Source organism: Stegodyphus dumicola, chromosome 7, assembly GCF_044657685.1.
Source record: "Stegodyphus dumicola isolate Sdum_Otavi_A_Nest chromosome 7, ASM4465768v1".
Classification (NCBI taxonomy): domain Eukaryota; kingdom Metazoa; phylum Arthropoda; class Arachnida; order Araneae; family Eresidae; genus Stegodyphus; species Stegodyphus dumicola.
The window spans coordinates 98720968-98735795 of record NC_140774.1 but is presented as its reverse complement, the minus strand read 5'-3'; the positions used below and the strand labels follow the sequence as shown (position 1 = coordinate 98735795).

The window sequence follows — 14828 nt, the reverse complement described above, 5'->3', positions numbered from 1 at the left end:
GCATCATGAACAATTTCTTTGAAAAGCAAACAATTTTTTTAAAAAAAATTGCGAAGAATAACTAAATTAAAGAAATTTAAATTGTTGTGCAGTAATGGCTGCATCAAGTAAACAGTTAGCAATGTCGTAAACAAACACAGAAAATGCAAAACAGGAATTTAGATAAAATGTTACAGCTAACTTAAAACAGAATAAAGGCAGAAAATGAAAGAAGTTGCCAAATGTTACAGAACATAGAACTCACTCATGTGGACTTTCTTAAAACTTTGAAGCTGAGGTAGACACATTTTGTTAATAAAAGTTTTTCTAAGATTATTGATAAAATTTAAATTTATGTTCTCATCAGTTCAAACAGGCTATCTCACTTATTTTGTTGCACCAACCCCCTGATGACAATATAAGGAAAGATGTAAATATCATTTTTCTTGTTTGTTTTTGGCATTTTATGCCCATTTCTTAAGTTTGCCACTGTGCTTCTGTTTTTTGGTATTGGCATGGCATGCAATTTTTTCCAAACTGAATATAGGATGAATTCTAAACATGTTTTTATTTTACATTACTATATATATATATATATATATATATATATATATATACAAAACACTAAAGTTCAATAATAGTAAAATAATACTAACCTATGTCCATTGCTAATCACTGAAGGACCGAGATGACTCCCATTTGATTTTGACAAGCTATCACCATTGAAAGTATGCTCAATTATAAAAGACTGCTCTTGTTCCACAGTATTTGAAATAGATGTAACAGATTTTGATTCTGGAAAGTTTTCGACATGATTAAGACCTTCAATTGATTCTTTTTTATTGTCTTCTACAGTCATTACTTGCGATAAATTACTATCTAAGGAACTATCTTCACTGTCCGTAATGGAAGCATATTCAAAATTGGAGCTTAATTGTTCATTATGTAAACTTTGTTTCATAAAGTCATTTGAAATTTGGTCATGATCAACGGAAGATATTATTCCAATACAATCTTCACTTCCTTCTGCTTTTATAACAGTTATATCAGCAAAATCTGAAGATTCACTGGTAATATTCTGGTTATTAAAATCACTAATTTGCTCAGAACCTGAAATTATTTGTTGTTTATTATCTATGATATCGCTATATACCTTAGATTCAGAGAAAGTAAATTCAGACTGATTTGTAGAAAAAGGGTTATTTTCAGTAAACTGTGTATTAATTTCATTAACACCCAAACCATGCATTTGATTTAAATCTACTGCCACTTCGTTGGTAAATCTTTCCGATTCAGGTGTAGAAAACTGAATATTCTCTTTTTCTGAATAAATATCAAATGGATCTACAGGATTATCTTCATTATTACGAAATGGATTTTGTTGCGATGAAGGGAAATGTAAAATATCATTCCTATTTTCCTTATCTGCTTCATTGTTTACATCAAAATCATTCTGATATTTAACTTCAGCTTGTGTGTCATGTTCTACAGCACTGAAGCTGGATGTTGATGATTTAGATGGAACAACATTCTCTTCACCTATTTCCCGTGGTTGCTCAAGTGCACTTTGTAAAACACTGGATGTTTCATAATCATACATATCATCCTGTGCAACACGTTTAGTTTCATTTATATCTGTTTGAAATTGATTTTCATAATTTAATAACTGTTTTTGAAAAGATTCACTAGAACCAAAATTAATTTCTTCATCTGGCTGCTTTGGAACAGCAGAACTAACAAGAGTGATATCTTGCTCTGAAAAAACATCATCTGACACTCCAGCTACCTCTGTATTATATGCTGACGTTTGGTCTAGCATATAAGGACTGTATTCCTGTTGCTGTTTATCAAACGAAACAGAGCCTTCATCAGATGTCTCATATATGGGATCTGGGAGTTTCATATCTGAAGAAATACTGTAATGAGGATTTCCATCAGATATGGCTTCTTCAGGATCTATATCTGAAATAGAAGGATTTGGCAACAACAATTCAGTAGGTAATGTATTTGATTCCACTGCATCATCATCATCACACAGTGCAACATTTGTATTAGAAATTTCATTCTCTTTGATTGCATTATCATCATACTGTTCGGCATCTAAACCAAAGGCTTCATTTGCATCAATATTATCAACAGCTTCTTTTGAAATTCCAGCATATGTAGGGACAACTTCAGTAGGCTCTGCCAAATCAGTTTTCAGACCCTGAACATCGGAAGATGCTGATTCGGTTACAGAATAACTTTGATCCACAATGGCTTCAGTAACAGGTTCTTGTAGAAAATCATTTGAAGAACTAATATATTCATGACTTTCTAGTACCTGCTGGTTTTCAAAAACCTTCTCATTTTCTACATCATCCAAATTAGACAGATGCTCATCAGCTGTATTTTTGGCAGTACCTTTAAATTCTGCAAGATTTTCAGCAGATACTGCACTATTAATTTCAGGTTCAGGAAGTAAACAATCACTTTTTTTACCCATATCCAAGCCTAAATCAGTACATTCAACAGTTGTATCTAAGCCTAAATCAGTAGGTTCAGCAGCAGATTCAATTGCAGTTGCATCAGTACTAATTTCAATGGCATGCCCATCATTAGCATATGATTGCTCAACAGTAAATTGAGCTTCAACTAAGTTATCTTTATTGGGAATAATTATTAAGCTATTATCTAGAGATGCAGTTTCACTAGAAGGCATTATCAAATCATTACTATTAAGAGATTCACTTTCACTGACAACTTCATAGGTAGGATTCACTTCTGTTGAATTTCCAACACTTTCTTGTTCAATTTTGGTTTGATTATCATCTACAGACACTGATTCACTTGCCAAATCGCCTCCTTCATTGCTTTCTAATGAATTGGCACCACTTGAGAAACCTTCATTTTGGTTTTCTGCAGAATCAAGTTGATCACTACTGCTGACACTTCCAGATGGTGATGTACCACTTGCTTTTCCTCGGGTTCTACTCATTATTTTTTCCAGTCTCTAAAATATATTAAAAAAAGAAACACATATAATTTTATATAATTAAATTATATGTCCAGATTCTTTACTCTGTGATTAATTATGAGCAAAAGCTGGTACTTTCAATTAGCAACACCATCTTTGAGACTTGGCTGCCAAACCTCAGAACATTACTAAATGTGGTTGGTTAATAATCAAAAAGAAAATCATTAAATGAAATTTTGAAAATTTTTTATGTTAAATAATGGCTATTTGGCAAAATATTTTGGCAGTTTTCAAAGATGATGTCACTGACAGAACAGAGAAATTTTCTATGAAGAATTATTTCAAGGTACATACAAAAGTAGCAAAATGTATTAAATGCTTATTATTATTATTTTTTAATTTCATCATAACTAGAAGTGAAATGCTAACTTTTTTATTTAGCTTCATTAAAAATTTAATAAAATTTAATTATAAGTTCTACTATATTAAGAAGGAAGCCTATCAACATACCTGCCAACCTCTAAAGATAAAAATTCAGAAGATTTCTCCAAAATTCAGAAGAACACGAAGAATTAATATCATGCTTTGATATTATAAAAATAACAATTTATACAAATAGAAAAAAGAAAATTGCACTTGCATTAGTAAATCTCAATTAAGTAGTAACTAAAAAATTTATTAGGAAACATAAAACAAGAACTTAATGTTACACAAAAAAAAAATTATTGCAATGAATGAGTGCATTTTTTGGCTTTAGCCAAAAATTCTTTGGAAAATTTCCTGTCATAACAATTAGTTTCCTCATAACATTTAGCAATTAAAATGTTTTCTAGAGTTTTTGGTGAAATTGAAAAACGAAACATAGTTTTGTTTTTGTTCACAACACTGAAGACTCTCTCGCGCTCAGCATTACTGTGTGGAATTACAGTTGCAGCTTTCTCTGCTGCCAAATTAATTAAGTGGCATGGGCATCCAATAACAATTAATTCATTCTGTTCTTTTTTGAGGAAAGAGGCTACACCCTTTTTGTCACCCACCATGACATGAGCATTATCTGCACCAAATGAAATGCAGCTTGATATTGGGATGTTAAGTTGTTTCAACTCATTAATTACCAAGGAGGCAATATTTTCCCCTGTAGCGTTTCCATTTAACAATGGAAGATGCAAAAGATGAGTTTTCATTTCATCAGAAACATCACAGAAATATGTGACAACGATGGGGTAAAGCTTCCAATCGCTGTCGTTGCTGCCATCGATTGACACCGAAAATGCTGAATTCTGGAGTGCAGCTATCGTTTTACTCTGTGCATCGCAAGCAATTTCGTTCACAATAGAAGATGTTTTCGTGTGAGCACAAGCATATTTCTGAGCAATCTTGGAATCGGGAAACATCCGTCTGAAATGCTCACAGAGAGAACCGGCGTGATCAGCAGCGCTTAGCGGCACGTTGTGTTCGATGAGGAATGCAGTAAACAAACACTCTGCCAAAATGACATCGGCATCCGAATTCGTAGCCGAATTTGAAAAAAAATCATCCACTTTCTTTGACGATGTCGAAGCCGAAGCATAACTTCATGCTTTTTAGACTTAACATGCTTCACAATGTCGCTTCTTCCACTGTAACTTATTATGAAGTCACACACGCTCACGTTGCAAAATGCATAGTTATTTCCTTTGAAGGATTCTTTAATTGTTGGAAAATCGGCTTTGTCGGCAGGCCGAAAATATTGAGAATATGGTTTTTTTTTTTTTAACTCATTTCGTAACAACGACGTATTAAGAAAATTCGTAGCACGTGCAAACAAAAAACAAAACAGAATGCGACAATCCACGCTCGCTGAGTAATTCCCTTGCTGCTGAAGCAAACGCGAAAAAAATAATCTGGCGCCCACAAAGAAAAGAGTGGGAGAAACAAGTTCAGCCCATTGGATTGGCTGGTTAAGCGGCAAGTTGGGAGAAACCGCAGGTTACTGGATTCAAAGTAGTCGGTAGTTGGCGGTAAAACACGATGCAATTGGCGAAAATCGCTGAATTGGTGAAAAATTCTAAAATTTCGACAAAAATCACTAAAAACACTTGAAAAAGGAAAAAAATCGAAAAAATGGATTACGATCGTAAAATCGTAAAGACAAACGCATTTTCGTAAAAATTACGAAAAATTCGTAAAAGTTGGCAGGTATGCTATCAAGGAAAAACTGTCACTTCTAAGCAAAATTTGATTCTTACCTTCAAAACTGAATTTAATGTGTGTTGTCTTTTTCATATAATCTAGAAATACCTGAAAAGTCCATGCGTGACTTCGATTGTCAATTTCTGACAAATGAAGTCACGCATGGACGTTTTGCAACTATCAATTATTTAATTAGTTTTTGCAACTATCAATTATTGAACACATGCTTCTAGTTATAAAAAACATTTCAAATAAGGAAAATATTTAGAGATTGGCATTTTTAAATTTTAAAATTCAATTTTGAAATCTAACATTTATAGGTGTTCTAATTCTTGCAGTTATTTAATAAATATTTATATTCATTCTAAATATATAACAAAAATTTAGACTCGCATACGACACTCAAAGTGTATCTCTAGTATCTTTACTTTTCTAAGGATAGTATTTTAACCTTTTCTTATTTGAAAAACTGCTTTCAAAAATAACTCTAAACAGATTTAATTTTTATAATTTAGAAATTGACAAACGATTCATTATTCCGTCATACTACAGTCAAAAGTCGTTAATTCGGACACCCATAATCCGGACCTCAAATCTACAAACTGTCTGCGCATGCACGTAATACATTTACGCATGCGCGTTTAATGTATAACGGCCAGTATAAGCTAAGCTAAAATTATCTAATTCAGTTAATGTTGCAGATTGCATTGTTCCTTAATCTTTGAATTGGATCTGGCTTATTATTTTTTTGCAGACTGTTAGAGCAATTTTATAAAAGTAAGCTTAAACTTTCGATTATGTCAAATAGAATTTCCGATATATATTTACTAATATGTAAAGGATCTACAAAGAGAAAGTATATTTCGAAGTCCATTAAACAAAAAGTGGAACTGCTGCAAAAAATGGATAAACTAAACATATCCTTTGTTTTTCTAACCATTCCGAAATCTGTTTATCAATTTCACGCTGCTCTGCGAGGGAGGGGAAGGGAGGGGAACGTCGCCGCACTCAATGAACTGGAAGTTGATCTGTCAGCACTATCCATATCTTCAAGGGCAGATGTTTTTATTTTATTATAGCTTTCGGCTAGATGCTTATAGTTCATTACTAAATGTGGTATTTCATCTCTATGTACTCTGTCTTTTATATGATTTAAATCAAATTCATTATAAATATCACGAATACACATCAAATAGTTTTCTGGTTGCAATTTTCTAATTTCGACTATGCGTAATGTATGCTTTACGCATGCGCGCGTTGAAAAATAAAGTAAACAAATAAATATTAAGCTTTTTGTAAATTTTGATACCCTTTAGATCATAATTGTTCTTTATTTCATAAATTACGGTTTAATACTTTTTAATTTTATAATTTCTGACTGCCATCTTACCAGATTTAAACTGATGATCTATAATTCGGAACCGCCGAAGTCCCGACGAGTCTGGATTAATGACTTTTGACTGTATTAAAATTCCATCATCAATAGCAAAAATTCTATTTGAACTATCACTGTAAAACCGCAATAGCAAGTTTAATTAATTTTCATCTACATCTGGTCTTAAAAACAATACATATTTACAAATAAAAGTTTAAGTAAAAAAAATAAGAAATCTCAGATTAAAAGATTCAATGCCATTATTAATAAAATTCAGCTAACAATTAAGTAGTTAAAGGGACTTTAACTAAAGACTAACCTCTGCAATACATCTCTATTCCTGTAAGACTAACTTCTGAAATGCATATCTGTATTTAATATCTCTGCAATGCATATCAAACTTTGTACTCATGGTTAAATAATGTTATTTCAAAAGATTATCTTTTGGAGATCTTATACATAAAACAATATCTCACAACCTGAACATAAAATTCAGTCTCATATTAAATTTTTAGATTATTTAGAAATATTTTTTACCACTATTAACTGACATCTTGTACTGCATTATCCACTACTTATTATGATAAAGCATTTTTAATTAATTTTACTGGTGAACATTGTTTATGAACATTAACATGATTTATTATTTTTTTTAAACTTTTCAATTAACTTTATAGATACTGCCACAAAAATTTGGGTATTTACGTACTATCCCATTGAACATGAAACTGTTGTCAAGCAGCGCAATCGATTGCCAGTTATTTATAAGTTTGACATCACAACACACTCGTGACATTTACACTTTCATTTGATATACCCCAATTGATTCTGGACAAGCCACCTTTTGTTTTTATGAACAAGAATATAAATTGCTGTTATTTTATTTTTTCCTTTGCATTTAGGATGTGAAAGGCTTTTAAGCTGCATAATCACTTCTGTGACTGAATTCTGATTCATTTATAGCTGATCAAAAGAACAAACATCTGTTGAAAGGGAGTAAATAACTGGATATAGCCGACAGAACGGTAATACATTGAAACTATCATCTATGGGAGATTTGCATTCATACTGTTCTACACAAAGCTTTTGGTAAAATCAGAGGGTCTAACAAAATAACAGAAATTGACAAAAAGCCTATTTACAAAGTGTGTCAAATACTTCTGCAGTGGCTATTTGATGAATTGTGCAGAGACTAATGATGTTCTTACTGTTAAATTTCCTATTGTTAAACAGACAAAAATGAGACTTGGAATTCTGCATGAAATACTGGCACAACTTTGGTGAGATTTCCACCAACTTTCATTGTCAATGAGATAATAAGCAAGTACCAAAATTTCTTACCTTCATACAGATTTAAATAATTTCAGAATCATCAAAAAATATTAGCTGCAAAAATAAGAGAGCCCTACTACAATAAAAATAATGCCCTATTACATTTATTTTCATTTGTAGTTGAGCTCTTTAAATGATAAATGAAAAAATGAAAACTTATAAAATATCACACGTAGTTTTCAACATGTCATAATCCTCATTTACATATCATAAATTTAAATTATTTTTTACACAATTTTTAGAACGAAATACATTAAAATACAAATGTTGTCTATAATATAATGCCACCCTTTAAAATATCCTAAGTTTCCTCTCAAATTTCAAATTATGAATCTCTAAATCTGATCCTACAGCTTAAAGATGCATAGTTAGGTTAATGGAAATGCGAAATGAATTCTTGCCTTCTTCCTCTCAGCTCGTTCTTCTTCCTCCTTACGAAGCTTTTCTTCAAGTTCAATTCTTTGTTTTTCAGCTTCTTCTTTGGCCTTCCTATCTTGTTCAGCTTTCTAAATTTATAAATATTATAATTCATTATGCAAACAGCAAAATGGAGCTAATATAATGCCTCATACAACAAAGTTTAAATTAATGCTTTAAATGTTGGTACAGAAAATTACTAATACCAAAATTTACTTTTACTTTAAAGTTATCCAATATCAGAAATAAGATTAACAAGTTATAAAACTTAGATACAAAAAACTAAATTTACCAGTCAGCAAAAAAATCTAATTGTAGGTTCTGAACCAATTTCACATTTAAAATATTATAGAATATATATAACATTACGTAAAAAAAGAGATAAAATACATGAAAACAACTCATAAAATGCTTACTAAACGCAATTCTTCTTCACGCTTCGCCTTCTCTTCCTCTTCTTTACGTTCTTGTTCTTCAATTGCTTTTCTGAGTTTTTCTTCTTCCTGTCGACGATGCTCTTCTGCAAGACGAATTTGCTCTTCTTCCATTTTTCTCTGCTCTTCCTCCTCTTTGCGTATACGTTTGTCTTCTTCTTGTCTTAATTAAAAAAATAAGTGGATTTCTTAGATTTAGGTAAAATTATACTGTTAAAAATAGAACATTATGCAAGGGCTGAAAAGGATAAAAGAAATTTGGCACTCTTCCATTAAAGACAAAATGGCATATCTGGCCTTATTTCTTTTCCCACGCCTTTAGCTAAATACCAGACAAAATGGAACAATTCAGACCGAGAACCATTCTCAAATGTCAATGAAATTCTCCTACAGACTACTGATGGGAAGGGAACAGTTATTAAATCCTAAACTTTATTCACGAAAAAAAAAAAAAATTATTTTTCTCTCTTTTTGTGAATTTAGTTTAGGACCAAATAATAAGAAATTAGCACTACCTGAGCAATTATTCTAATCAATTGCTGTGCTGTGATTCATATGAAGCAAGTTTTGGTTTGGAAAATTCAATAGACACTAACCTCTGGCATCTTGAGAAGGTCTGAAAAATCATGCTTGTGTTTGGACACACGTAAATTTCCCAGCATAAAAGGTTGCATAACCATTAGGATTTCAAGTTACAATAAAATTTTAATTTAAAGATGCGATTATTAAATACATGCTTTCTTTCTGAAGAAAATCTCTTTCTTAGAGAAACAAGATAGCTACTTCTTCATCTCTGGCCAAATCCCAAGTTGCAGAAGATGGGGAGGGAGAGAGAAAGATACTAGATGGAAAACACAGTTGCACCAATGATGGGTACAAAGGCATTTAAGGCCAGGATAAAAGCCAAAAAGCAAATTTATGCTATCTGGTGCTAAGAAAATTTGCCAAAACAAACAAAGGTACCATACGGTATGGCTCTAATGGAAGCACCAGAAATATTAATTAAAACATCATGATAAATTTACTCAGTCTCTATATTGTAAATAATTCATTGAAACCAATTATTATACTCATATCAAACCATTAAAGACAACAGAAGGTTATAAATTTATTAAGACAAGTTTTTCACTAGACATTCAAAATTATTAAATATTGTCCACAAATTTAGATTCAATGCAAAGCAAATGCAGTATGATTACTGCCAATACCATACTGAGTATAATGCAAATACTGTATAAATCATGAAATTAGTTGTTTATTTCATCTCATGATTTGCTATAAGTATGCACAATGCAAGAAAATAGTACAATTATTAAAAAATTTGCAATTTACCACATAAAACTAATATTGTGTATACACGTTTGATTAATGTTACTTTCGGCATGATACAGGCAAATCATATCAGGATGAAAAATCCATAAAACTTCTAACTTTATTTTAAAAATAATTATGGAAAATATATGACCCAAATCTAGCATCTTCCAGTTTTCAAATAACATAACAAAACAAATTTCAAGAATGATGATCTGCTCTAGAAGCATGCTGGATACATAAATGTTTACATGTCAATTTTTTAGCTATCTCAAATTAATTTACGGCAAAATATCAAAACAGAAATAAAAATAATGTAACATTTTTAATATGTGTGGTATTTTAACAAATCTTTAAATATACTGAAATATGCAACCCACATAAAGTTTACTTTACTTTAAAAACCACTAGCCGTAGACTTGTACTTCCCGTTATCAAAATGTTGCAAATACTTATGCTCCAGAATTTTCAAATTAAAAAACACAAATTTTATAAAAATTATGAAATCTAACTTCTTATACAGTGCTTCAGCACCTATACTAAGAAAAATTTTATACTCGTTATAAAAAATAAAAGAAATAATTTGACAAGATACTTAATTTCAATATTTGAGGTATTTGATGCCATTTCTAGCTTGCCTCGAGGAGTTATAATTTGAGATCGATTCCAAACATTATTTTATTACTTTAGAATCATTATCTAATCATCATGCAAAAAAATTCATTAATCATAGATATTTAAAATTTTTATTCTTGCTACAAGTTCTTACGAGTTGACCATGTACTAATGATGAAAAGACTGCTAGTGCTTTCTAAAACCAAATTATGTAAGATTCTGTGAATAAGGTATCTTTTTTTCGGGGAGTTAATATATTGAATAATACTTTTCATAATCATTTGCTTAGAAATACCTTTCACTTAATCTATTAACACCAAAAAACATTTTGATAACCCATAAACATTTCTACTACACTGAGAAATGCTGGAAGTAATTTGTCCTGGATCAGTAACTGGATGGTTTAGTTTGTATCAACACTAGGGAAATAATAACACAGACAATTATTTTGAATATGAATTTATTTTTGCTTTCTTTCTTCTTTTTCTAAGCACAATCAAATAAGAATGTTATCTGCAGTAAGAATACCTTCACCAACTAAATTATCTTCCACATCCAGATACTTTCTGACTTTCCTACTTTCTAATCTACACATACTACATTTTACTTTATTCATACAACTTTTTAGGAAAGTATTTGAGCTACCATGAAAAACCTTTTTAACTCTTTAATTCTAATAAAAACACACTGCATAAAAATTCTAATTATTCAGTTTAATTATCCATACTTCCCTACATGTTTTAAATGCAAAATTTGAAGTTCTGAAATTTTCATTTGCACTTGGATCTCGGAATCAAACTGATCCAATTCACTGCAATCCCCTAAATGTGTTTTAGCAGAGTTCTGTATTTGCATGGTTTAGTATGCAACGGTTGGTCAATGTAACAAAATACAGATATAACTGTTTGAACATACAAGTTATAAAAGAAAGTCATGCAAATATTTCATTGTTCATATATTACACCATACCCACAAAATAAAACAGCATCCTTTAAAAAAACTGAAAACATAACACACTTAAACTGAAATAAAAACTCTCATTTCATTACTTTAACTGTTCCAGCCTTTGCCGCTCTAATTCAGCTTCTTTTTCAGCCTGTTCTCTTGCTAAACGTCGTTTTTCTGCAAGAGCAGCCTTTGCTTCTTCCTCCGAGATGATACGTTTAGCATTATTCTTTTCATTTTCTGCATTAATATCTTGATCAGGAGGTGGGGAGCTAGGAGGGCTAGTGGTTGGCTATAAAAAAATCATCATTCAGAGCATAAAATAATATACTTTTTAACATAAAACTGTGATTTTTTTTTAAAAAATAAAAATAATTTTCCTAATCTTGGATACACTTGTATTTTTAAGCCTGTAATTCACATTTAAAACAAATAAATTTTTCATTTACCAAGGAATTCAATTGAAATGTTATATTTAAATCAAAGGTAAGTAACACAAAAATTAGAATATAATGCAGAAACATATAGAAGTCCAGGAACATTCTTCTGCTTAAATTATGAACTAAAATAAAAACAAAAAGATATTTTGAATTTGCAAGATGCTTATGAAAACTTATTACCATATGTAGTTTATCAACTGTATGAATCAAGGATAAGAAATTAGACTGAACAGTACTATTTAGATTATTCCAGAGCAGATTAGAGCTATCTTACCTGAGAGCCAGAATAACCGACATGGTAACCACTGTGGATATCAACATGCTAGATCATATGTGGCAAGAACACTATTATCAAACTTGACACTCTTCATGCCTTGAAAGGAACACATACAGAAGTACACAAAACTTTTTAAGGTTTATCTGTCTATCACTGCTATCAGTTTATTTGCATCTTCAATGGTTTCTAATATATTAATAATTAAAATGTGTCAGAGACTGTGTATACCCTATATATTTGTTCTATTTAATTTAAACATTAGATAGCTCTAATCTGCTCTGGTATATCTAAGGGAAAAAATGACTTTGTAGTGGATTTTTTAAGGAAAACATGCTCATATCCATGTTACATTTGGGAAAAACCTTAAAAAATTTTACACATAGGAAACCCCTACGAATTCCCATACAGCCGGCCTGTTCATCTAGTTATACTGCTTGGCCACATTAACAGAAGTAAATTTGCAAGCTTTTCTTTCCAAACTAAAACAAGTCTATAGATGGCACTATCAGGGATAATCAATCTAGTCTAACTGAGAAAAATGCGAAGTACACACAAGAAAGCTCAAGCTGTGTGCTCGTTTCTATAAACAAAATCAGCAATACAAACACACAGAAATTTCAGAACAAATTGCCAGAAAGATCCTGCAAACAGCACCCTTCACTGGTAAAAAAAAATTCAGAAACAAGAAGTATCTTGGATCAGAATTTTTACTCTGGCGTTACAAGAAGTATCTTGGATCAGATGTTTTACTCTGGCGTTTTGTGAAAAATATTGTTTTATCAGACAAAAATAATGAATATTGATGACCTGAGAGCCAAAATAACCGACATGGTAACCACTGTGGATATCAACATGCTAGATCATATGTGGCAAGAACACTATTATCAAACTTGACACTCTTCATGCCTTGAAAGGAACACATACAGAAGTACACAAAACTTTTTAAGGTTTATCTGTCTATCACTGCTATCAGTTTATTTGCATCTTCAATGGTTTCTAATATATTAATAATTAAAATGTGTCAGAGACTGTGTATACCCTATATATTTGTTCTATTTAATTTAAACATTAGTTCAATAATTTCACAGTTTACCACATATTATGAGGAAATTTTGGAAGAATGAGAGACAATAATTCTCTATAAGATTTAAGGTTGTATGTTAATATGCCTTAGTCTACTTTTCCTAGTATTAGACATAACTGTAGCTCAGTCTTCCTGGTTTCTGCATCATATTTCAAAACCTTATACAGTCAAAAGTCGTTAATCCGGACTCGTCGGAACTTCGGCGATTCCGGATTATAGATCATCAGTTTAAATCTCGTAAGATGGCATGCAGAAATTCTAAAACTAAAAAATATGAAACCGTAATTTATGAAATAAAAAACAATTATGATCTAAAGAGTAACAAAGTTTTACAAAAAAAAAAAAAAGCTTAATATTTATTTGTTTACTTTATTAAACATTTCTATCAATATAAATTGTTTAAGTTGCTTCGTTTTATGTGATAATACTTTCTCTTTTATTCTATAAACAGACATAATTTCTTGTTCAGTTACAAAGTTCCGCTGTTCAAGTCCCGTAATTGCTGTGCCGAGAATACCGACTAACTTGTCAATCGAAATTTTTTCGTTTTCACTAACTTCTCTGTCACCTTCTTCATGTCTTTATCCATTTTTTGCAGCAATTCCACTTTTTGTTTGATGGACATCGAAACATACTTTCGTTTTGTAGATCCTTTGAGAGCTCCAGCATTGGAAATTCTATTTGACATGATCGAAAGTTCAAGTTTACTTTTATAAAATTGCTCTTACAGTCTGCAAAAAATAATAAGCGGGATCCAATTCAAAGATTAAGGAACAACGCAATCATTAACATTAACTGAAATAGATAATTAGATAATTTTACCTTACACCATCCGTCATAGATTAAACGCGCAGGCGAAAACGTATTCTGCACTTGTGCACACGCATATGCGCAGTCGTCAAGGTCTTACGCACACGTGTAAAGCGGCTGTGCGCATGTGCCAACGTGGCGCATGCGCAGAAAGTTTTTAGCTTTGAGGTCCAGATTATAGATCATTCCAGATTATGGGTGTCCGAATTAACAACTTTTGACTGTATATACCTATAAATCATACGCATTCACCGACTAAATTGCCTAGTCTCAGAACCTGCTGGCAGGGTTGTTGCTGCCATGCCAATCCTAACAAAGATCATCTTCGATTTTACATTTCAAACTATTTACAACAGTACACTATATTTCTGCTGCATTAAAAATTCTCATCACACAATAAAAGACATTTCTATCATTAATTTATTATGAAATCAGTAACAGAATGATCATTTGCCCACATATTTCAATACTGGAATCTATTTTAGGCCATACCTATATAAGTTTTATTTACTAAAAAAATATTAATATTTTAAAAGGCAAATTTGTTTTTATCTCATTTGTCATATATTACGTTTTCATTTAAATTTTATTATTATTATTCCTATAATGTATAATATTTTACATATACATTCTTTTGCAAAAAAATTGAAGCACTAAAAAAGACTTTTTGCAATCATGAAG

General features: G+C 31.2%; 1 protein-coding gene across 4 annotated transcripts in view; it reads right to left on the bottom strand.

Moving 5' to 3' along the window:
- The window catches only part of LOC118185135 (uncharacterized), a 141004-nt gene that overhangs the window by 18349 nt on the left and 107827 nt on the right, over window positions 1-14828 (bottom strand). For all 4 annotated transcript variants that reach the window (XM_085820624.1, XM_085820626.1, XM_085820625.1 and 1 more), the window contains 4 exons: window positions 11641-11828; window positions 8648-8828; window positions 8216-8320; window positions 636-2971 (listed from right to left, as the gene is read on the bottom strand). In XM_085820624.1, coding sequence (XP_085676750.1) covers window positions 636-2971; window positions 8216-8320; window positions 8648-8828; window positions 11641-11828 — 2810 coding nt within the window. The remainder of the gene's footprint in view (window positions 1-635; window positions 2972-8215; window positions 8321-8647; window positions 8829-11640; window positions 11829-14828) is intronic.